This window comes from Mixophyes fleayi, chromosome 2 (genome assembly GCF_038048845.1).
Source record: "Mixophyes fleayi isolate aMixFle1 chromosome 2, aMixFle1.hap1, whole genome shotgun sequence".
In the NCBI taxonomy this organism is placed as follows: domain Eukaryota; kingdom Metazoa; phylum Chordata; class Amphibia; order Anura; family Limnodynastidae; genus Mixophyes; species Mixophyes fleayi.
The window spans coordinates 67,281,348-67,307,213 of record NC_134403.1 but is presented as its reverse complement, the minus strand read 5'-3'; the positions used below and the strand labels follow the sequence as shown (position 1 = coordinate 67,307,213).

At 44.4% G+C, this 25,866-nt stretch overlaps 1 protein-coding gene across 1 annotated transcript in view; it reads right to left on the bottom strand.

The window, feature by feature from the left end:
• Window positions 1-25,866, bottom strand: part of ESPL1 (extra spindle pole bodies like 1, separase) — a 65,629-nt gene that overhangs the window by 8,807 nt on the left and 30,956 nt on the right. The window contains exons 17-25 of the mRNA XM_075199169.1: window positions 20,108-20,217; window positions 18,926-19,920; window positions 18,174-18,549; window positions 14,822-14,992; window positions 3,124-3,337; window positions 2,103-2,278; window positions 1,584-1,711; window positions 920-1,042; window positions 45-200 (exon numbers count right to left, since the gene is read on the bottom strand). Of these exons, the coding sequence (XP_075055270.1) occupies window positions 45-200; window positions 920-1,042; window positions 1,584-1,711; window positions 2,103-2,278; window positions 3,124-3,337; window positions 14,822-14,992; window positions 18,174-18,549; window positions 18,926-19,920; window positions 20,108-20,217 (2,449 nt within the window). The remainder of the gene's footprint in view (window positions 1-44; window positions 201-919; window positions 1,043-1,583; window positions 1,712-2,102; window positions 2,279-3,123; window positions 3,338-14,821; window positions 14,993-18,173; window positions 18,550-18,925; window positions 19,921-20,107; window positions 20,218-25,866) is intronic.

Genomic DNA, 25,866 nt, shown 5'->3' with positions numbered 1-25,866 from the left:
AAGATTGCTTATTACTCTGACATAATGGCATCTTTCATGGTTACCTTCAGGAGTGCCGCTTCAGGTCTCCTCCAGCCACACACTGAGAGCGCCTTGGAAATTACTCTTGCTTCTTCTTCTACCGCACCGGCAGAGCATGGGGGCAATAGAAGAACTTTCCAACAGCCTAGGACCTGTTCTTCAAGTGACTGTATTAAAGCCTATTTATGATACAAACATAAATAACATGATATGCTTCTATAAATAACATGCCAAGTGTAAAATCAAATCATACAAAAGTAATACTGCAATGTAATATCCCTTTAAAAAATAATTTAGAATCCCTCTTTGGTTGCAGCATGCGGCTGAAGTAACATCAATGATATGTTCCTTATACTGGCTTATAGATGCAGCATTATGACACTGCAGCCTAATCTGCATATTGGGTCTCCCTCATCTTTCATCAGGGGTCTCTACAAGCAGTGTAAAGGAGTCCAGGGGGGCAGGACGACTTCAAACATCTACTACAAAGAAACCAAGTTCATTTTATAAAAAGTATATTAAAAGTGGAATAATCCTTTAAACTTGCTGAATACATACAAATCGCATTTGTTCATTCAAAAAATCCATGAGAATGCAACAAATATATTATACAGGAACCAGTGACATCACTGTGCCATGGATTTAGAAAGTCTTATATTGATGCTAATGAATATTGGTGACCTCAACTGTGTGTAGGCAACAGGTTCACTATAAGCAGCAGAATGAGGTACATGATAGATGACAAAGTTTTACAGATAATGTGTGAAGAACAAAAACAAAATCCACTCACACACATTTCCATTATATTTCCCATTTAAATATACATAAGAAAACCTAACAGATAATGAGTAGTTCTCAGGTAAGAATGCCAGCACGTGTCCTGGTTCTCTGTACTTGCCTTCATGCGACTGTCCAGCGCTGTGCGCCCTTCCCACCATTCCTTTTTATCTGTTAAGTTGTTGACCGTTTTCTGCTGTTTCTGAATTTCATCAAATTCTTGTAGGGTCGAGCTTAGTGGCACCTAGTGAAAAACAACACAGTGAGCACAGCTTCTAACTGGCCCGTACCTGGCATTTGTACTCACATGGAAAGGATATAAAGGAAATTATGAACAAAGGCTGTGTCCAATTGGGGTCTGAAGGGCCTTTTAGGAAATTCATTTATAAGCGACCTCCTGAGTTGAAGTTTATACAGTACAGGTGGTTCACAAACAGAAAAACCTAATGAACATGATACACAAGATACAGGTTTCACGGGAATGGTTTTGCCACATTAGAGGTGGTCACTTGTGTAATGTTCTCATGTGTCTAGCATGGTTTCAGGGCCTAAAGGTGGATTCTATGATCATTTCAATAACCAGTCCAAGTATGCTTAAAATCTGAAAATACAGCCTTGCATCCTATGGCATGGAATCACCAACAGTATCTTGTATCAGTGAATACATTTTGCTCTTCCCTGAAAGGACATTAGCATTTCAGAGTCTGAATGAGAAACCTTAGATTACTCCAGACATCCTCAGAATTGCTATATTGCAGGAGTTTGTATGAATCAGCCAGCCTTACCTTCAGATGGGCTGTAGGGATTTGAACTGTAACCGGAGTACTCCCTTGTTCAAGTCTGCAGAGTAGTAAAGTATCTCCGGGGCTCCTTGGCTGGGAGTCGGCCAAGGTCAGTATGCACACTGTTGTGTCTGTGAAACAGAGCTGGGTCAGTGATTAAAGCAGTCTGCAGTACACAAATCATCATTTATTTATATAGCACCACTAATTCCGCAGCGCTATGCAGAGAACTCATTCACATCAGTCCCTGCCCCATTGGTGCTTACAGTCTAAAGTCCCTAATATACACAGAGTAGGGTCAATTTGTTAGCAGCCAATTAACCTACCAGTATGGTTTTGGAGTGTGGGAGGGAACCGGAGCACCTGGAGGAAACCCATGCACACACGGGGAGAACATACAAACTCCTCACTATAAGGCCATGGTCGGGAATTGAACTCATGACCCCAGTTCTGTAAGGCAGAAGTGCTAACCACAGCCACCGTGCTGCCCATAAATCAAATCAGGGTCAGTAAGGAACATACTTGCTGGAATCTGCTGGAGCTGCTCCTTGAATGCGTGTGTTGCTAGAGATTGTTTTGGGAACTGGAAGAGAGCCTCAAGCTGTGATAGGTACTGAACCCGGGGGTCCTTGTGATCATCTAGAGTCAGACACTGTAACTTGTCAGACACATCTCCTAAGCCTTCCTTCTTTAGCTTCCTAGGGGAGGAACACAATGATAGAACAAGCGTTTACATTTCTTACTGCTAGTAATAAACCACCCTCACATTATATTAGTGATTATTATCTAATATACAACTTTCCCATTTCGACAGTTAAGTTTTTATTACCCATGGATATGAAACACCTGCTTAATGATAAATTATATGGGGGGTGGGGGCACACAGAGAGCACTTCAGAATCATATCTACTTAGATTTGCTCAGATGCAAGTTTCTGAAGATTGAAACTTTTTACTACATAGTGACTGAGAAGAGCATTTTATTCAGTGTTCTATAGTCTAAAGTCTCTACCTGCCCACACAGCAGTAGAGCTGTAATGTGTAGAGAAGGCTGTCCTGAGAGAGAGCAATAGTGTAAGCTGACAGATCTACAGAAGACAAGTTGAATGGTCAGGTTAGAGCACTCATCCTTGCCGGCTTCCTCTTCACGTCCCAGCACTACTGCTGTGAAGACTAAAGCAGAAAGCATAGCGCATTATGTAAATCTGAATCAAATTATTTCTCGAAGGACAAAAACCAAAAACCATGTGATGGCCATTAGTTACCAGGTCATCTAATGGTAGGTGTGTGCCATGACAACATACATATGCATAAGGGTTCATTCATTCGGTTTCCATTCCACTGAGCTCTAAACAATTCACACTGAGCGTGATTACATACTAATGTGACAGGAATGACTGAGTCCTGCGTTATAAAACATGGTATGCAAATATAGGTGCAATGTATCTCATACGTGTACAAGCCTTGAAAGGTTATATTACATATTTTCAATCTTATAATAAAGTGCTGTAATGTTTCGGTGAGATTACTCAAGCATCACTAACCGCAACTTCCGATGAATGTCACTGAGCAACTGATGTCTCAACGTGATGGAAACAGATTCGCTAACCAGAAGTGCAGTCATATATGGGTCCTGTCCTCCAGAGCATAGTGCTAGAAGTCGGCATAACCTAGTATAAAGGACACTGGGAGGAAAATGAGCTACAGACTCCAAAGCCTCGTGGAGAAGAGCAGAGACAGAATGCAGATCAGAGGCACCTGAATAGACAAAAACAAGGGCATTCAGTAATTAAAGATAAAGAAGAGTAAAGGTGTTGATAAACAATGGTTATCGACAGGTATAATGAAACATTTTTATTTTGTAAATAAATTCCATTAATAGCAGCATTATTTGGCTTCTCATCACTTTATAACCAATACACAATATAAATGTTGAACACATACTTACATTTTCCCCTTCCTAACTTGTCTATCTCTCTCTTTATTAAGGTAAGGACAGATAAAGTTTGGCTGTATTGGATACCTAGCTATTTAGAATATACACTATGTAGTATGATCCACCAACCCGTTAACCAGTAACCACCTATGTGTTCTGAGATTTTTGCAGGTAGATGCCCATACAGTTTAATGTTGGCCACTACACAAAACAAAAACAGGATTCACACCCAATGAAACAAGTGTTCAGCTTGGCACAAACAGTGGAGGGCAGTAAAATCAGCTACTAGTGCAGTGATTCTTAATCTTTTTGGCGGCTAGCAACCCGTTGAGCCTCAAAATATGTTCTCGTACCTCCTTGAAAATATGTTCCAACGACATTCCCCTGGAACCCAAATTCTTTCTACTCCCTTTGGGGGCTCCCTCAGCATCCTGACACCAGAACAAACTGATTAGGCACATTGTTTCGGCAGCTACTTGCCAAATAGCGGCAGACTGGCATATGCAATCCCCTCCCTCCATGCAGTCCATAATCAATAGAGTCTGGCAGACTCAACGGATGGAGTATATGACCATCATTATTCGGAACACTTCGAGAGCTTTCACCAAGGTTTGGGATCCATGGCTTAGCCTTCTTTCAGGTGTGTCCACCCTTTACATAACCCAATTCTAATACCGCACCTCTTTCTTGGACTTCTCTCCTTTTACAGTGGATCTAGTCACCTCTTACCTTTCTTCCTTTTCTTATTTCTCTCTCATCCCTTGGGGCACACCGGAAAGGAGTGATAGAAAAAAATGGGATTTTTATACTTACGTAAAATCCGTTTCTCTTAATCCGTTGGGGGGCACCGGGACCTTGGGGTATAGGGTAGAGCAGGCGAATGCTGGCACTTTAACTTTTAGTTAACTAAAACTCTGGCTCCACCCCCTCTATACCCCACCTCCTGCTAGAGGCCAGTCTAGTTCAAGTGCCCGACGAAGCGGGCTGTGCACAGTGCTTAGCAGCCAGTTTTCCTTTTTTTCTCTTATTTTATTATTTTAATGACAGCGGAGACTGTCTCCGAATTCTGACAGCCGGCGGCTCGCTGAGCCGCGTAGTCGGCTGTCAGTCAGACTCCTGGCTGCATATTTATTCATCTCCTCTCCCGCGGCTGGCGAGGAGAGTGTGAGGCAGCAATGGGGAGGTCTGTGGAGGGGGGGGGGGGGAGCGGAGGTGCCGTGTAGGTCCTCCTTGCTGCCTGCTCCCCTTTGCCGATTATCTATCCCTCCATTGGAGCCAGACACAGTCGGTGGTGGCTGGGGTCTGTCCTCCAGGTACAGAGAGCATGCTGTCTGCAAATACTGCGTCTGGAGGGTTGGCAGCAGGTAAGTAAACTCTCTCTCAGCATAGTGCTGTGAGAGAGATATTAGAAACCGCAGTAGGTTCCCTGAGCTGGCTGTTTTTTTCCTAAAATCAGTCTGGTTAATTGATCGAGATAAGAGTTCTATTTTTAGCTCAGGGAACAGGGTCAGGCAAGGGTCACTGTCTCAGGCTGTGTATTGGTTGAGTTGTTTGTCTGTCTTAGATGTTATCCAGTCCAGAGTTGGGCCCTGAGGGGGGGGGGGGGGGGGGGGGGTTGTTTTACTCCTCGGCACTTTCCCCGTGGTAGTCCTTCACTCCTTGTGTGTGGATACCTGAATAGGCAGCCATATCTAAAGCTCCTGCTTCTCCCCTTTTCTATCCTGTATACTGTAAGGTAAAGGGTTGGGGGTGGTGTGTTTAGCCTTTTGTACCTTTACACAGTTAGGAGCTTTTGGCTGTATTGCAGGCTCACTTTCTCTTGTAGTTTGTGTGCTGCTTGTTATCTGTATTGTGTGCATTTTACTGTACTGTTTTGTCCCATCTTTGAACATGTCTGAGAGGGAAAAATCTACACGTGGCAGGGCTGGTGCTACTATGTTAAGTTTCACCTGTGCTGTATGTCATGTTAAGTTACCGTCTGGGCAGTCAGGAACACAGGCTCTGTGTGTGTCCTGTCGGCCCACGGAGACTACTCCTGGTGAAACAGTGGCTGTCTGTTCAAACACAGAGGAGCCTGCTTGGGCTCGGTCTCTATTTAATACAGTGGAACTGCTTGCTCAGAAGGTACAGTCTCAGGCTGCTCAATCTTCTGATTCTGCTTCCTTAGTTCAAGCTTTGCCTGTTGCTGCTCCAGTGCAGTCTGGAGAACCAGCCTGGGTGCAGGGTCTTGCATCCTCAGTACAGGGTCTGGTAGCGGTCTCTTCCTCCTTGGAGAGGATGATGCAGTCGGTCACTCCGCCTTCCTCAAGTAAACGGAGGCGGGTGGCCGCCTCTTTTCCGGAACATGAATCTGATTCTGATTGTGGTTCCCAGGAAGAGGGTGAGTTACCGCTGGGTTCTGACATAGATGCTGCTTCGTTGGTGGAGGTCCCAGCAGATCGTCAGAGTCTGGAAGAGTTAATTCAGGCGGTGCGTCAGGTACTTGAGATTCCTGAGGACCAAGTGCCTGAAGTTTCTGCATCCTCTCTTTTTGAAAGACGCAAAAAGAGGGAGGTGGTTTTTCCGGCTCCGAATTGGAGCAGTTGCTGTTGAAATCTTGGTCTTCTCCAGACAGAAAGTTTCAGGTGACTAAGCGACTGCAGTCATGTTATCCATTTCCCCCTGAGGTTCTCGCTAAATGGGAGACGCTTCCTCAGGTGGATGCAGCTGTGGCAAGGTTGGCAAAGGTAACTACTATTCCTCTGCCTTACCAGGCTACTCTTAAGGATGGTGCAGACCGGAAGGTTGAGACCGTTCTTAAGTCCATTTTTTTGGCAGCGGGTGCTTCTTTGAGGCCTGCTTTAGCATCAGCTTGGGTTAACAAAGCTGTTGATCGCTGGTCGGAACAATTGTCTGAAGGTTTGTTGGCTGGCAGGCCATCCTCTGAATGGATTCTTTTAGTGGAACAGATTCAGAGGGCTACGGATTATTTAGGTGAAGATGCTATGGAAGCAGGGACGATGGCAGCGCGCATTTCTGCTTCGGCAGTGGCAGCGCGTCGGACTCTCTGGTTAAAGTCCTGGGAGGCGGACGTAGAGTCCAAAAAGGCTCTGGAGTCCATTCCCTTTTCAGGAGGTGTTCTGTTTGGTCCTCAGCTGGATTCCTTCATCAGTCAGGCATCAGGAGGTAAGAGCACTTTCCTCCCGGTTAGTGTTCCCAAGCAGAGGATGTCTAGATTTCGGGCCTTTCGTTCCTCAGGTAGGTCTAGAGGACAGTATTCCTCAGGACAATCCTCCGGAGGTCAGACATCCAACCCTAGAGATGCTTTGCAGCGGGGACGTCAGGCCTGGTCGGCGCGTCGTCCAGCTGCTAGGCCAGCAGACAAACAGTCTGCATGACGGGGATTTTGCTCCTCCACTGTTGTCAGTGGTGGGAGCCAGTCTTCTGCGGTTCAGGGATCGGTGGTGTCATTCCACCACCGATGTCTGGATTCGGGGAGTGGTGAGTCAGGGTTACAGGATCGATCTGCTCGGTCTCCCTCCCAGACGGTTTTTCACCACGGGGCTTCCATCGTGTCCAAGGAAACGTTTGGCTTTAACAGAGGCGATTCAATCCCTTCTGTCGGCCGGAGTGGTTAGTCCGGTTCCTCATTCTCAAAAAGGTTTGGGGTTTTATTCCAATCTTTTTCTTGTGACAAAACCCGACGGCTCCTTCAGACCGATTCTCAATCTAAAGGCTTTGAACACTCAGATAAGTGTGCCCAGCTTCAAGATGGAATCTTTACGCTCGGTAATTCTCGGCATGGAACAGGGAGAATTTATGGTGGCTCTAGATATCAAGGATGCATATCTCCATGTGCCCATTTGGAGGGGTCATCAGTCCCTGCTGAGGTTTGCGGTTCAGTCAGAGCACTTCCAGTTTCAGGCTCTTCCATTCGGTCTCGCCACAGCTCCACGAATCTTTACCAAGATCATGGCGGTGATGGCTGCTTTGCTAAGAGCCAAGGGGATTACAATCATCCCCTACCTGGACGATCGGCTTCTAAAGGCAGACTCTTCGCAGAAGCTTCTGTTACACATTCAGATAGCTATCCAAACCCTGGAGTTGCACGGTTGGATTATCAACTTCAAGAAATCCAAGTTGATCCCATCACAGCAGATGGTATTTCTGGGTCTTCTATTCGATACCCGTCAGAGACGGGTATTTTTTCCTCAGGACAAGGTTTTAGCCTTACAGGGGATGGTGAAATCCCTGTTGATGGCAAGGAGACCCTCCATTCATTTTGCGATGAGGCTTCTGGGCAAGATGGTATCGTCATTCGAGGCGATCCAGTTTGCTCAGTTTCATGCACGGCAGTTTCAGTTGGAACTTCTGTCGCAATGGAACAAATCTCATCGAAATCTGGTGAGTCAGGTGTATCGCCTATCTCCACAGACGCGCCAGTCGCTGATCTGGTGGTTACACAGGCAGAATCTCTCCAGGGGTCGCTTGTTCTCCATTTGGGATTGGATTCTAATTACAACAGACGCCAGCCTTCGGGGTTGGGGGGCTGTATGTCTTTAGGCTCAGTTTTAGGGGCTTTGGACTCAGGAGTCCAAGCTTCCAATAAATGTCTTGGAACTGCGCGCAGTGTTTCACGCTCTAAAAGGTGCGCAACATTTGCTGCAGGGAAAGCCAGTAAAGATCCAATCAGACAATGTCACAACAGTGGCATATCTAAATCATCAGGGAGGCACCAGGAGTCCTCTGGCCATGAGGGAGATTCACAGGATATTTCTGTGGGCAGAAGCTCACGTTTCGGCAATCATGGCCGTGTTCATTCCCGGCATAGAAAATTGGGAGGCAGACTTTCTAAGTCAGCAGACTCTACACCCAGGGGAATGGTCTCTCCATCCGGAGGTGTTTCAACAGTTGGTGATGAAATGTGGTCAACCGGATGTCGACATGATGGCATCTCGGTTGCATCACAAAGTTCTCCACTACTGTTCCCGGGCAAGAGATCCCGGGGCAGTCGCGGTAGACGCTATGTCTGTTCCTTGAAAGTACCGCTTAGTGTACCTTTTTCCTCCGATAGTCATGCTTCCTCGAGTACTGCAAAAGGTGAAGAGAGAGGGTGTTCCAGTGCTTCTGGTAGAGCCGGATTGGCCATGCAAAGCTTGGTACACCGACGTGCTCTTCATGGCAGGAGGTCGGTCGTGGCGGTTGCCAATTCGCCCAGATCTTCTAACTCAGGGTCCCTTTTGTCATCAGGGTTTGCATCGTCTGGCTTTAACGGCGTGGCTGTTGAAGCCAGGATCTTAAGAGCTAAGGGTTTTTCGAGACGGGTGGTTCAGACCATGCTTCGTGCTCGAAAGCCGGCTTCAGCCAAAATATATCATCGGGTTTGGAGGACATATATTGGTTGGTGCGAAAAGAAGGGGTATCCTACATCTACTTTTCGTCTGGCCAGGTTACTGAGGTTCCTGCAGGACGGCTTGGATGCAGGTTTGCGTCTTGGTTCTCTTAAGGGTCAGGTGTCAGCTCTTTCAATTTTCTTTCAGAGAAAACTTGCTGTGATACCTGATGTGCAGACTTTCATTCAGGGTGTTCTTCATGTTCAGCCTCCTTATATTCCTCTGGTTCCACCATGGGATTTGAATTTGGTGTTGAGGGCTTTACAGCATCCTCCATTTGAGCCTTTGAATTCAGTAGATTTCAAATTTCTTACTTTGAAAACGGTTTTTCTTTTAGCCATTTCAACGGCACGCAGAGTTTCAGAGCTCGCGGCTTTGTCTTGTAAGACTCCTCTGCTAGTTTTTCATGAGGATAGGGCAGTTCTTCGAACTAAGCCATCTTTCCTTCCAAAGGTTGTTTCTAGGTTTCATCTGAATCAGGATATTGTCATCCCGGCTCTAACTGATTCCTCGTCTTCTGCTCAAGATGACTCTATTCGTTATCTTGATGTGGTACGTGCCTTGAGAATTTATGTTAAAAGATCGCAGAAGTTTCGTAAAACTGAGGATCTTTTTATTCTTTACGATGCTCACAAAAGAGGCTGGCCAGCTTCTAAGGTGACCATTGCTAGGTGGATTACGGCTGTTATCCGCCAGGCTTACAACGAGGCTGGGGAGCCTGTCCCTGCTAATCTGCGGGCGCATTCTACAAGATCTGTAAGTGCTTCCTGGGCGGCACGCCATGGTGCCTCCAGTGAACAATTGTGTAAAGCGGCCACGTGGTCTTCTGTACACACTTTCACAAAGTTTTACAGATTTAATGTGTTTGCCTCTATGGATGCAAGTTTCGGGAGAAAGGTGCTTCGGGCCGTTTCTTCTGAGCGTTCCCTCCCGTGATACAGCTTTGGGATGTCCCAAGGTCCCGGTATCCCCCAAGGGATGTGAGAGAAAATGGGATTTTTATACTTACGTAAAATCCGTTTCTCTTAATCCGTTGGGGGACAACGGGCGCCCACCCTTAACGCTCTGTTTTTTCCTTCTGTTTGACATGTTGTTTGACTGTTAAGAGAATGTTATGTGTTAAGTTTATTCTCTTTTCTTTGGTTCGCTCTATCTCCCTTTCTGCGGGCTTGGTTAAACATAGACTGGCCTCTAGCAGGAGGTGGGGTATAGAGGGGGTGGAGCCAGAGTTTTAGTTAACTAAAAGTTAAAGTGCCAGCATTCGCCTGCTCTACCCTATACCCCAAGGTCCCGGTGTCCCCCAACGGATTAAGAGAAACAGATTTTACGCAAGTATAAAAATCCCATTTTTTCTATCACTCCTTTCTTTCTCTATACCCTCTCTTTCTTTCCCTCCTCTCTCATTAAAAACTTAGGGTCATTCCCTGCTACTACATTTAAAGGTTTGTTTGACTAAGTGTTTCGCTGGATCTTTGCTGAGCAATGATTTGATTACTTTTTGTCAAACGTCTCTTAGTTATACTGACCTTGCAAAATAAAACTTAAAAAAAAAAAAAAAAAAAGAAAAAGAAAATATGTTCTAACTTTTGTACTAGCAAAATTTATTGCAAAAAGAAGAGGTTTTACTCACCGTAAAACTAATTTCTTTGGGGAACACTGCATCAGTTGGGTATAGTAGGCGGATTTGGAGTAAATGCAGTTTAACACTCAAATAATCGCGTGAGTAACTCCTCCCCTACTACACCTCTTCCAACCGTAGCGATGTTCAGTTTTCATATAACAAAGTCCAGAAGAGGGGCCTAACTTGGCACAACAAACCCCTTAAAAAGGTGAACACCAACAACAAAAAACAGCAGAGCATGGGGAGGTAGCACATTGTCCCCCAATGAAGACAGAGAAAAGGATTTTACAGTCAGTAAAAAAATCCTCTTCTCTTTCCTGCCATTGGGGGACATTGCGACAATAGGGACATACCAAAGCTGCCAATATAGCAAGGATTGTTCTGAAGCAGCTGTGCATAAAACTTTGCACCCAAAGTTAGTATCCTGAGATGCAAAGCCCTGTAATTTGAAGAATTTGGAAACAGACACGCCGCCCATGAAGTACCAACAGCCCTGGTGGAATGAGCCTTCAAACAAACCGGCACTAGTCCAGCTGCCTGAACATAAGCCAAATGAATGGTGGATGTAAGCCAGCGAGCAATGGGTTGCTTAGACATTGGCCAGCCATCGTACAAGTAACATAAACAGAAATCAACAGGATCTATAGGCTCAAGGGCTTCTTAAGAGCCCTGAGCACCAAACTAAGATCCCAAGGCTCTACTGGATGCACATAGGGGGGCTGTGCACATAGAACCCCTTATAGAAAAGTCTTGACATCTTTCATGACTGCCAACTTGCACTGAAAGAATGAGAGGGCCGAAACTTGCCGTTTCAAAAAAGAAAGATGGAAGCCTTTGTCAAAACTGTCCAGAAGAAAAAAGATGGCAAAACGGGAAAGACGAAAGAGGGAAGTGTGAAATCTGTGTCCTTCACACCAACAGATGTAAGCCTTTCACACCTGATAGTAATTTGCAGAGAAAGATGGTTTCCTTCGCCTTAATAGTCAGCAGAACCTTGTGCGAGAAACCGTGGGCCCGAAGAGTCAGGGTTTCAGTAGCCACGCCATCCCTAAAGAGTGGCAGCGGAGAGGGCCTTCTACCAGAAGATCTAGATGAGGGGGCACTGGTAAGGTGGACTTACCGCTTTTCATATGGTGCCATGTCAATCTGGAGCCACAAGAATGGTGAGACCCCCATCCTCAGTTAAGTTTTTTGAGCACCGGCAGGTGAATAGGAAACAAAGCAAAGAGAGGTACACCAGAAGAAACTGTCATGGGATGGCATCAGTGTACCCAGCAGTCGAATCCCTGGACTTTATGCAGAAGAGAGGGGCATTGAAGTACAGATCTTTGGCTGACCCCTACATTGAACCAGAAGCGCAAAGACTTCTGCGTGAAGTGACCATTCCCCCAGGTGGATCCTCTTGCGGCTGTGGCCTCCCAGTTCTCCAACCCTGAGATGAATATGACCAATCTCACAAGAACATAATGTTATGCCGAGTACATGATCTGCACAGTCTCCCACATTGCCATAGCACTGCACATTCCCCCTTGATGGATGAGGAAGGCTACTGCTGAAGCACTGTCCGATTGGATCTTCAGAACAGAACCTTTTGACTTTGAATGAGGACCTATATATCGCAGAGTTCCAGAATACTGGTTTGCAATGAGGGCTCCTGTGAAGACCAGAAGCCCTGAAACTGGGAGATGACCGCACCCAAACCAGACAGACTGGCGTCGGTGGTAACTACGGTCCATTCCCAAGATTGGAAGGACTGACCCTTGAACAGATGTGCTCTGGTCAACCACGTGAGGGAGTGACACGTGGCTGGGGAAAGCACGATAATCTGTCTGTCCAGATGAAGGGTGGATTTGGACCATTTCTTGAGAAGCTCCTTCTGGAGTGTCTGGGAATGAAATGGAGCGAAAGGCACAGCTTCGAACACCGACACCATGGTTCCTAGTATTCATGCAGCAGAGAAAGAACACTTCCCGCTTGGCCAGAAAGGACCTGGTCTTGTTTTAAAGTGAATGAACCTTGGTCCTCTGGGATGAACAACTTCTGACACACCATATTGAAGTCGAGGCCCAGGAACAACATCAATTGAGCAAAAGCCAAGGACGAATTGGATGGTTTTAGAATTCAGCCATATCTCACTTATGGTGAAGAATCTGCACAGAAGGAAGAGTACGAGATCTATGACACAGCCTCGAATAACAAACCCTAGAACACAGGCACTGATCCTGGAATTGCAGCAGACGAACAACCATCACAGAATCGTAGAGAGTCCTGTATCCAGTCAAGCGGTGGATTTGTCTGGCGGCTTCAGAGCTCCACATCGACAACTCAGCCCTAGGTCTGTGTTCCTGCAGACCTTTAGCAATTTGTTCGTCCTAGGTTTGAATGACTTTGTTGACCCAAGCTGTAGACGTATTTGGTCTAAATAAACTTTTGCCATATGTGCAGAAAGAAAACACCTCTTACCAGTAGCATCCTAGAGCGAAACTGCATCTTGCACCGGAACAGCAGTGGTTCTACTTAGGCAGGCAATGGGAGGATCCACTTTTGGAGAATGTTTTGATTTAAACAGACTCCTCCAAAAGGCAAGGGGTAAAGAGATTTCAATCTACCCGGTATCTGATACTTCCTATCAGGCTTCTGCCAAGCCACAGTGACCAACTCTAAGGTGTATATTTACTACTATATTTACTACCTTTAGAAAGCAATCAGATTCTAGTTATTTAGTACATTCTACAAAATGACAGCTAGAATCTGATTGGTTGCTATAGGCAACATCTCCACTTTTTCAAACCCCCAGTTTAGCAAATATACACCTAAGAGATGAGGAGGAGGAGGGAAACAAACAGTCTGCTTCTTTGTTTTAAAAAGAGAAGCCATAAGAATCCGTAACTTCAGGTACTGCAAACTCCAAGGTTTTACTAATACCTAGGATTAAATCCTCCACGCTCCATGCCCGCTGTTCATGGAGCTCCCCCTCACACGTTGCACACATGGCATCCGGGTCAGACTGTCTACAAGATAATTCTGCATTACATTTGGCAGAAGTAAAGTATTGCACAGGCTTTGCAGCAGACCCTTTAGTCTTGAAAGGCCCTTTATACATGGTGCAGCAAATTACAAATAAACGAAGAACTCCCCTATTACAATAATATACATGTATATTAAGGTATTACATTTTTTCCTCTGCCCCTCTGAAGCCACGATGCAGGCTTCCTGTGAGTGCATCCGCGCAACCAACGAAGCTGTACTCTCCGTCAAAGAGATCTGCTTCGGCGGCCATCGCCGCGGGAAACTAAGCTCATTGCCAAGGGGACGCGCTGATAGCCACAGGCGCTCCATGGGAGCAATGCAGCAGGCTAAGGTATAGCATGCACTGCTCAGTAGCATTCAGTGCTACAGTGAAAAGGAGCTAAGAGTATGCAGGGGAGAGGGAAGTACAACAGCTACTATCCCACGATCAGGGACCCAGGTGGAAAGCAGCCGACAGGCATGTCACCCCTCTGGAGGCGACCCATATCAGTTAAAATGAAAAAATAAATAAAACCGAAGGGAAAAAAAAACAAAACATGAAAAACATTAAATATATAAAACATAGGGCAAGAGCTCACTAAAAAAAAACACCCTACTCCAGAAGGCACTTTACTAGAACTGAATATGGCCCCAGTTGGCTCCATAGTAGGGGAGGAGTTATCCACTCACATAGTGTTAAAGTGCCTTTACTCCAGGTCCACCTACTATATACCCCATTGTTGCAGTGTCCCCCAATGGCAGGAAAGAGAAATACTTTTGCACACGTTTATTAAAATTGAATCTAAAATGACTATTTTACTGTTGCATAATAAAAAATAAATAAAAAAAATAATAATAATAATAATAAGGCCCAGCTTCATGGATTTTTTTTGGTTTTAATGAAATGGCCATACATGGCACCACTTGCATTTAGGCAGTTTGTTTTTATAGGCAGAAGTGATGAAAATCCCATTTTACATGGGCGCACATCAGCAAGGTTTGAAAGAGAGAGCAGAGCCTGGGGAGAACATCAATTGCATTGCTTGATGAGGTCTATACATGAAACTACTTGGCTCTTCATTTCATAAACAAAAACAGAGCACACATGTATGCTATTAAATGTTCTATTTTGAGAGTCATATCTGCCATTGTTTTTACATTTAAAACGTTCTAGAATGGTCATATCGATAGAAAATGATAAGACTATGCTCACTCAAAGTTGATATTGCTCAAGTTATTTGTAATTCAACATAGGTTATCACACCATATGAGATAGCTTGCCCTGTTTAATAGACACAACTTACTGAATATAGCTGGTAGGGAGGATGAAAGTCCTGTTAAGCTGAAGATATTTGTATCAGCTTCCCGCTCTTTTGTTCCTGGAATCCAACTCTGCTGCTCCCCTCCAACATCTCTCCTCAGAATTTCACACTCTGCCACCTTCTCCTTTTTGGAAGGCTTTTGCCCCTTATAACCTGGTGTACAAAATAAAGCATGTTTGTTTTTCATGAAAATAGACAGTATAATGTATTTAAGTTAACTTTAATAACAATCTGTAAAGGAAGTTTTAAAAGTGTGTACTTTTCGGACAAAGGTTAGAAATTTGTAGTAGCTCAGACACCTGCTAAGCAACAAGTCTGTCCAATCAAGAAGCTACACCACCCTTAAAATCCTAACAGATGAAGCAGTCTCACGCATTCGTGTTCATTAAAATGTGTAATCTGGAAATATGGAATCTGTACAACACGCACATTTTAAATTATGGGTAAGCAAGGTTTATTTGTCATGTCAATACAATGTAATCTAAAAGTAGGATTATTAAGACATGTGCTTTGGAATTTCTAAAAATCACACACACACACACACACACACACACACACACACACACACCTCTGATCACTACTGATGCCAAGATTCTGGCAAAGATTTTACCCATTAGACTAAATTAGGTTAACCACGAGATTTTCCACCCGGACCAGACAGGGTTTATGCCTGGTAAGTCCATGATTACACAGATTCAGAGGTCCCGCTCGGATGGGGAGAGGGAAGTGGTCGTGTCTCTGGTTGCGGCCAAGGGCTTTGACTCTGTTGAGTGGTGTTACCTTCGGCAGATACGGGAGAGCATTGGTGTAGGCCCCAGGTTTATCAGCTTGGTGAGAATACTCTAATCTACGCCAGCGGCCAGAACGAGCGCTAACGGTTTCACGACAGCTCTGTTTGGTCTGGGTCGGGGGAACGCGTCAGAGTTGCCCACTATCCCCTGCCATGTTCGCTCTAGCAATCGAACCCCTGGCATGTTTAATTTGCTCCCATTGTTGTTAACATTAGAGGCATAGAGGTGGGAGGAGCCACTGACAGTATAGCACTATGCGAACGACATGCAGATCTTGCTCAGTGACCCTGATGATTCCTTAACTATCCTCTTACAGGTGGTTGATCAATTTGGAATCTATTCAGGACTCAAGATTAACTGGAACAAATCTGTGGATTTTCGCTGGGGTGGCAACTTCAGCTTGATGCCGAGTATGGTCAGTCGCTTTTCTGGACCAATAAGTTCAAGTACTTGGGCATATTGGTGACAGCCTGGGCTTCGGAATACGTTGCACTTTACATATTCTGTGTTTGGGTCAATTTTAAGTCCAAAAGCCACACATGCGCAAATGTCCTCTTAGTCACCAGTAGGATAAACCTTATTTAAATGGTAGTTCAGCCTAAAATACTTATACCCCCTGCAGCAGAAAACTCAGGAGGTCTGGCACTAACCAATGTTCATATTTATTACCTTGCTTCCCAGCTTACACATTTGGTCACATGGCTGGGCGCTATCCAGAACACCACTCAGGCACTCCCTGGGCGAGCGGACGGACCTCTCCCTTGGAGCTTCGCAGGATTTGCTATCTAGAACAGGGCTGCCTGTGCCTGCCTGCAGGGTAATTAGCTGTGCAAGCAAAGAGACCGATTGGGCCAGTGAAGATATTCCACGCCAGCTCCCCCACCGACAGCGAGGACGCCCCCTGCGCCCCGGACCCCAGCTACACACTGTACATAGAGCGCATCCCGGTCCGTCTGTCCCACCGGAAGTTTAGCAGAACATTTTGAACAGAAACCTTGACACTGGCAGATTTACCCTTATCTGACATAAGTAGAAAAAGGAATACACCAAAAAACAGCAGCAAGCACTCCACAAACACACAGGGTGGGTAGGAAACTGGAACGAGGTTTTGCTATGATCTCAACTTAAAAAAAAAAAAAAAAGCGCTCGCCAATAAAATAAGTATTTCTTACTTATTTGCTTTACTCTCTATTTTAAAACTTATGTCTTTTTTTTAACCTGAGAGAAAGCTTAAAATACTCTCAGGGCAGATTAGCCCCTCTAAAGATATGTAAACTTAAACCACTGCAAATTTAACCCCCAGATGGTCGAAAATACACTAAATAGCTTGACTGCTTGTGTCACACAGATTAACCAACAAAGAAACTGACACTTTGCTGGCTCCCAGGATAAGGAAGGAAGGAGTCAGCAACAGCGCACTTCTTTCTACTTTACAGAGCCACTTGAGGAACCTCCGTCATCTTCTGCCTTCGCGGGTATTTTGCGCTCCTGGGACAAACCAACTAGCAGGGAGGGGGGGGGGGGGAAGCCTCCACTGTCCCCTTATTCCAGACTCTTACTGACAGCCAACTGCAGCGCTGTACACACCTAACCCGTCATCCACTTTGGGTCCAGCAACAAATAGAAACGTACCAGACATTCCTGCAGTTTGACCTAGTCAGACACTGCCGTGGACTGGCCCCACGACCAGACATCCTACAAAAAACTACAGCTCAAACTCCTTGGGCACTTAAATAAACTAGCTAGGAGTTGCAGAGGGAAGGAGCCAGCAGCAGTAAGCTAACTATTTAAGTGCCAACTCCCAGCGCCCTCGTACAACCCCATGATAGTAGGTTCCCTAGATTGGATGACTAAAATTTTTATTAAAAGGCAAAGCCCATCAAGGTTTTGCCTCTAATAAAATTGCCATTTTAAATAATGCTAGCAAACCGAAGATTCAAGTAACTAGAAGCAATGCACAAATTTCCCTGTTCAGGTTGCTATGAAATTGGTCCTGCCATCTTTACATAAAAAAACATTAATGACTATAAAAAAGGTCACAAGTTTTAAAAGCAAAAATAAAAAAACTTTTCTATCCACTCCCTGCTATAGTAGAAAGATTAATCGTTCTTTTTAAAGGACTAAAATCTTGCTGAATATGTCCCATCCACCTTTTCGCATATAGATGCCACTTCGTTTAGTTTATTGCTGTAATTTTTTCCCCTAATAAAGACACTTATAGGCTTCAAAAAGGTATATACAGTAACCAAATATGTAAATACCACTATAGTAACTTATGCTAGGGAAATGTATTCTTCAAAATCTACCCAAATATTTAAGTCAAACAAATTATTTTGAAAGGTTAATGAGCAGCTAACATGCTTTCAGTGGAATTTGCTTGGAGAAGCACGACACTTGTTTATGATAAAGTTAAGTTAAAATTAAGTTAAAGTACAAACAAACAAGTGTATGCAGTGCCTAAAAAAGGATTGGAAGGTGTGCATGTTTACGAAAGTATAAATAAGGAAAACGTTAAAATATTTCACTAATTGCCAGCTATTCACCTCTTAGAAGTTTTGGCTCCTCTGTATCAGAAGTCCGTAGTTCATCAATACTGAGATCCAAAACCCACTCAGGTTCCTCTTCTATTGATCTCAAGACTTCCACTGGAGCCAAATCCAGTTTTCCCTGTGGACGGCGCCTCTGCATCCCAGGAGAGCTGCTTTCTTTTGGCGCTTTCTTTGTGCTACCTCTTCCTTTCCTTGGTCTGCTTTTTGTGTTTACCTCCTCCTCCTCAGATTCTGAGGCAGCTGGGAGAGTACAGCTCTTCACCCTCCCTCGAGTACCAGGGTTTGCACGCTCAGTTTGTTTTTTGCCTTTCCAAGTTGGATCAGTATCGGTGTCATCAGGCATTTCTAGGTCACTGTCACTAAATTCCACCTGAAAGAAGTCATGAGAAACTGCTTAGAGCATACACTGCTCTGCATGTGAAGAGAATTTGTCTATTCTTTTAGAGCTGAACAAAGCACCTGACATTTTCCACTTGCTATAAATGTGCACCCATTGGAAACACTGCAGGAATAGTTATTTTGAGGGCTCAGCTAATAATCATGGAGAATGCAGTTTAATAATTTACTAGGAACCAGCGAGTTCTTTGCTAACCTCACAGAGCCTCCAACACAAACCTTGATGCCCAATTAGAATATTTTGACTTTATTCATGTCTGCTTAACTAATCTATTCTCCTGGTAACTTCTACATTACCTATTACATATGCATAGGTGAAACAATAATTTTGTTAAAAAATATGCACTCACCTTGATCACTGTTCTAGTCTTACGTCTTCTTGGTGCTCTTGGCTCTAACTCCGGCATGGGCGACTCTTCGTAGACTGCGACAGAACCTTTTTTGCGGACTGTTGATAAAGCAGACTTTGCTTGAATAGTCAATCGATCCTTCCGCAAAGGTGTTACAATTTTGGAAGGCACTGGTAGAAGGAGAGAGTCGGATTCTTCCGGAGAAAAGATGTCCTGGACATCTACTGAAAGCTTTTGAAATCCTTTCCTCTTATTAGTAGGAGCATTAGAACTAGTCATACTACTCTTAGAATTGAGGCATGATACTGTTCTCCCATCTTGCAGTGGCTTCCAGCCCCATATTTGCATGAAAAGATCTGCAATGCAACCTCCGTGCTTAGTAGCCAGCTTGTAAATAGAGTCCAAGGCTTTAGCTAGTAAAAGGCTTGCCATCCAATGCTTGGGAAAAGTGGCTGGGCGTGAGGAAACAAAGCGCAAACCATCTTCTAATGTCCCCTCAGGTAGATTAGGAGATGGACTCAGAGATACTATAGCCTGGTACACTCGAGCAATGAGTTCATTCGCAATACCCAGAGATCCAGAATTTACATTTTTTGTACCTAGAAGTTCATTCAGTATTTCAGAAAAGCGGTAGGTTATTGACTGACAGCGTTTCAGAGCAGATTGCAGCAATTTACGGCTTTGTGGATCATTCTCAGCTTGAGCGGCCAGCCACCTTGTGCATAGCAAAGAGAGAACCAGGTCTGAGCATAAAGGACAAGCGCACTCTACTGTATGCGACACAAAGCTAGGAAGGGTCTTCTGAGAAGAAGGTGGTATGGTTGGTGACTCAGGGTGCTTTATCAAGTCTCTGGTTTTCACAAATTGAAACTGTATCCCCTTAAGAAAATCATCTGCTGGAGGAGTAAGCTCAGGGGTCTTAACTTTTTTTTTGGACTGCTTCCCTTTGGAAAGCTTTATCTTCACCTCTTTTTGCTGAGATTTTGCTGTGAAGTCTAATTAAAAAAAAAAGAAAAAAAAAAAAAAGAGAAAAATGGATCATATAATGTAAGCTGTAGAGCTTGTACTGCCTGAACAGACTATTTTACTTTTGGAAATAAAAAACAATTGTGTACTTGGGACCTTCATCAATACAACTCACCATGTTCACCTTTCAATACAAGTCAATGAAGGAGAACTTACCTGTACAGGACTCCATAAGGAAAACAACATACTGCAAATCCTCCTCACACAGCTGAGCCTCAGCACGTACAGTCTCCAGCTCTGCCTTCCTCACCAAGAAGTCTGCACAGCTGTATAGAGAACAGTTTCCAAATATTAGGACTACATCAACATCTAAAACAGATCTTCAACTTTGCTACTCAATACTACAGTAAAGTTTTTCAAACTACTTGGAAGAGTCATTTCTTTTACAACCAACCAGTGAAAACCACATACACATTAGGGTAGGACAAAAGGATGTGTTACCATGTTCTGATTATTTATCTATATTTTGCAGAGTGGTAGCATTCATAATGGAAAAATCTCAAGAGACACACTGTGCAAAAGTGTAATCACATCAAAGCCCAAAATCCCTCTACTTTCCAATACATAAAATTGGGGTGGTAAATGCATACATAATACAATAATTGTGATTTCAAAAAATGAAAACCAATTGAAAAAAACAAAGGGGAGGGAGCACATTGTCCCCCAAATGGATTTTACTGCGAGTACAAATATCCTCTTTTCCCCATTTGGGGTGGAACACTGCTCACCATAAGGACATGCCAAAGCTGCCCCTTGGGGTTGGTACGCTCAGACACTACTGCACACAAAACTTTTCGTGCAAAACTGGTCTTTTGAAACAAAGCCATTGAACCTATAGAATCTGGTCAAGGTGTGGACGAAGAATTAGTTTGCTGCCCGACAACTCTTCAACCGAGGCTCCATTCCGCGCTGCCCACCGATCTGATAGAGTGAGCTGTAATCTCTCTTCTGGAACTAGAGTTTCCTCTGAAATACAGGCCTGACACATGGTAGCCTTAACTGTCTGTTTCATTGGCAGACATCCTTTCCAGTGTGCGTTGTACAAAACAAGGAAACTATATTCTGCACAAAAAGGCTGATCTGTCCACATAAAGCATCAAGAACCTAATCACATCAAACAGGTGGAGCGATTCTTCCCTTCTAGATGCCAATTCCAGGCCTAGTACAGGGATAACAATATCTTGGTTAACACAACCTCTGGCTTGAAAGCAGCTTTTTTTTTTTTTTTTTTTTTAAGAGGCCAGTTTCCTGGCCTTGATCATAGTTCGGATGACCTTCTCAGAGACCCTTTAAACAAAGAATCCTGGCCTAAATTGCCATGCCATCAAAGCCCGGCATGGTAAGTCCTAGTGGTAAAATGATCTTCTCTTAGAAGATCTTCTCCGAATGGTGTCATCCACAGCGACTCTGCCGCCATGCTTAGAATATTTGCGTACCATGACCTTCTCGGGTAGTCTGGTGCTACCAGAATTACTGGTACACCCTCTCTTGGCCTTCTTCAGTACCTGAGGTAGCATGGGAATCAGAGTGAAAAGATACACTAGCTGGTAGATACGCCTTGTAAAAGATTCAAAATAATCGAAACGCACTGGAGGCAAGTGGGGTCAATAGGCTCTCTCCTACCAGTGGATCTGTTTCTAATTTCTCTCTACAGTGAGGCAACTGGGGTTTCTATCTCAACCCTGTGTGGTGTGAAGCACGCTCTATCCTCTTCTATTTGTTAATGGACCATTCTATATGATATACATTTTATTTTTGTTTTTAAGCTACATCACCATCTATAGTAAGCATTGATACTTCTTTAAATTTATTGATAACAAAAATAAGTATTGCACTTGATTTTCCCCTTTCTTTCCTTACCACATGTGAAGGGAAATCATCTGATTAAGGTGATTCACACAAGCGGTTTAAGACGAGAAATCAGGCTGCAGACAGTTGCTGCAAGTATCTGAAACCATAGTACACACTTCAAGCAAGCCTCCTTATTCCATTGGTTAAGAACATCGTTGGGAGGTAATATTATTCTTATTATTACAAACAGTAATAAAGACAAACATCTTTCGGTGTGCAGATCCTACGGCTATCAGGAGATTTGATATATGCCTTGAATAAGTCATCAGATTGTGAGTAAATTAGCAACGAGGAGTGATGCTGTGAATGGGACATGTGCATATTTTATTTGAATTATAACACGGTGCTAAAGAAGAATTTGATTTGATTATTCACGTATTTATTTTCTCATTTTTATGGACAGAGATAAATTATTCACAATAGGGATTTTACAGTGAGTACAAACATCCTCTCTCGTAGTCCATTTGGGGACACTGCGAAAGACAGGGCTATAGCTGGTGGTCCCGGGAGTCAAGTAGTTAAATCCGAGTAGTTCTACCCCTGCTATGCCCCTCCCACAGGAAGAGAACTCAGTTTATGTCTAACAAAGCCCAAAGGAGGGTCAAAGTAAGACAACCAACACAACATAGTCAACCCGTAAAAGTTTCAGAACAAGAGTGGGCGTGCAGTGTCCCCCAATAGACTACGAGAAAGTGATTTTCCTATTTTCTCTTATGTTCTATTGGGGAGCACTGCCAAAAACATAGGGGACCTAAGCCACCCCTAAGTGAGGGACTTCTCCAATACGGCTGCACGCAAAACTGTACGGCCAAAGCTACCATCCCGAGATGCAAACCACTGTAGTCTGTAAAGTTTTACAAAAAGTATGGACAGAAGACCACGTAGCTGCCTTGCACAGCTGTTCAGCTGAAGCTCCATGTCGCGCCGCCCAAAAGGCACCTACCGTCCTGGTTGAGTGAGCAGACAAACGGTCTGGCACCAGACTAGTTGCCTTCGTATAAGCCAACTTGATGGTGGAAGTGATCCAACGGGCTAAAGACACCTTGGAGGCAGGCCAACCACGTCTGTGTGCATCATACAATACAAAGATCTGTGGTTTTGCACAAACCCCCAGTGCGGGCTACGTATTACTTAAGGGCCCTAAACCTCGTTTAACAATCGCAAGGACTGATCTAAAGACCTAGGGATATATTTACTCAACTGTGGGTTTGAAAAAGTGGAGATGTTGTCTATAGCAACCAATCAGATTCTGTCATTTCATAGAATGTACTAAATAAATTACAGCTAGAATATGATTGGTTGCTATAGGCAACATCTCCACTTTTTCAAACCAGCAGTTTAGTAAATATACCCCCTAGCCTTCGGAGTGAAAGCAGGAACTACTATTTCTTGATTCAAGTGAAAATTAGAAACAATTTTAGGAACAAAAGAAGGACATCGTGCGGAGTACCGTCCAATCCACATGGAAAATAAGGGGGAACATAAGACAAAGCCAACTCGGATACTTGCAGCGCCGAAGACACTGCCAGCAGAAATGCCACCTTCCAAGTGAGATACCGAAGGTCTGTCAAATCTAAAGGTTCAAATGGTTGTTGGACCAATGCCTGAAGAACCAGAATCAGATCCATGGTTCCACTGGGTGTACAAACGGGGTAAGAATGTGAAACGCTCCCTGTAAGAAAGTGTCAACTTCTGGCAAAAGAGCCAACTTGCTCTTGAAGTAAATAGACAGGGCGGCAACTTGCAACTTCAAGAAGGCTAAACACAATCCTTTGCCTAAACCTGCCTGAAAGGCTAGTAACCTGGAAAGGTTAAACCGTGACATGTGAAATTGGTGCATTTCACACCAAAGGACATAAGTCTTCCAAATTCTGTAATAATTTTTCGCAAAAGATGGCTTTCTGGCTTTGGTCATAGTTTTCACAACCGCTGATTAAAACCCTTTAGCTGTCAAAATCATGGTTTTAAAAGCGACGTGTCAAAGCCAACTGACCTAATGAGTGGCATCGAAGAGGACCTTGAGTGAGTAGGACTGGAAGAAGAGGTAATCGAAATGGGTGTTGTATTGCCATTCCCAACAGGTCCGAGTACCAAGCTCGACGCGGCCAGTCTGGGGCCACCAGTATGGCCAGTACTCGTTCCCTCTTCAGCTTCTTTATAACCCTCGGGAGCATTGGAACAGGAGGGAATAAATAGACTAGGGGAAACTTCCATGAAGTTACCAAGGCGTCCACGAACCCTGCTTCAGAATCCTTGTATTTTGCGCAGAAAAGAGGCACTTTGGCGTTCAAGCGTGACGCCATGAGATCCATCTCTAGACAACTCCACTGTTGAACTAGGAGATCGAAGACATCCTAATGCAGAGACCATTCTCCTGGGTGTACCTTGCTGCAGCTGAGAAAATCTGCTTCCTAGTTTTCCACCCCAGAAATGTAGATTGCTGAAATGACAGAAGTGCGTTGCTCCGCCCACAGCATTATACTGTTGGATTCCTTCCAACAGAATAATGGCTCTGGAATTGCGTGTGCCGCCTTGATGATTTATGTAGGCGAATGCTGTTGCATTGTCTGATTGCACTCGCACTGTTTTTCCCTGCAGAAAAACCTGTGCCTGGACTAACACATTGTAGATGGCACTTAGTTCCAGATCATTGATGGGGAGAGACATTTCCAGAGGATCCCACGAACTCTCAAATTTGAGCTAAGGTGAACCCTCCCCATCCTGACAGACTTGCATCTATGACGACAACTGTCCACTCCCATATTTGTAAGGATCGACCTCTGGAAAGGCGAGATCTCTCCAGGCAAGGGACTGTCGTCTTACTGGAGGAGAAAGACTGATTATCTGTCTGTCCAGGTGTAAATGGGACTTTAACCATTTTTGCAGTAGTTCCCACTGAAAAGCTCTCGAATGAAACTGAGCATAGATTACCACCTCAAATACTGAAACAGTTGGGCCCAGCAGATTCATTCAGCTCCAGAGAGAGACTTCTCTTTTCTTCAAGATTTCCCTGATTTTTTTCTGCATTGAGTGAATCTTGCCCTCCGGGAGAAATACCTTCTGACACCTAGTATCGTAGTTCAGGACTAGAAAGCGCATTGTTTGTGCTGGTATTAGGGAAGACTATTTATTGTCAATATATTATCCAACACGAGCTTCCAAGAAGGAGATTGTTATTTGATGATGCTGGAATAAAATTTCGTAAGACGGAGCTTTGAGAAGATCATCCAAATAAGGCATCACTGTGATACCCTTAGAACGGAGACTGGATGCAATGACTACAATCACCTTAGTGAAAACCCTTGCTGCGGTGGCTAGACCAAAGGGTAAAGTCCTGAAATGGTAATGGTCGTCGTGTATGGCAAATCATAGTAAACGCTGATGTACCTGCCATATGGGAACATGAAGATACGCGTCCTTTATGTCCAGGGAAGCCAATAATCCTCCCGGTTCCATGGTCACAATGCTCGAGCTGAGGGACTCCATTTTGAACTTTAGTACCCTGACCTGAAGACTGAGAGATTTTCAATATAGGATAGGTCTGAAACAGCCATCCAGCTTTGGGACAAGGAAGAGGTTGGCGTAAAACCCCAAACCTCTTTCTGCTGGTGGAACTTGAATAATTACCCTCGACTCAACAGGTTGGGCTCTGGCGCAGGGCTCTGCAAGTAGTGATCCACAAAGGTTGGGAGGCCAGGTGAAATACAGATTGCGAGAAAAATGGGTCAGGTCTATGATATATCCCCTCCTGACAATGCCGCTGCTGATCCATGGGTCGGTAGATAAATCTAGCCATTTGTCCCGGAATACAATATGACGCGTTCCCACCACATTGCTGTGGTTTCGAGTCGCGTCATGCAGAGGCCGACTCAGTTGGCTTGAAATTTCCACATCTAGAGGAACCATGGCCCCTGCGAAAGCAACCACGTGAGGGAACATTTGACTGCCCTCTGGCTGGGGATGTCTGTCTTGTTAAACGGACGAAAGGACCGAAACCTAGGCTTTTTAGATTTGGCCTGGGTAACTGGCAGAAAGGGGCTCTTGTCTCCCGTTGCTTCAGATAT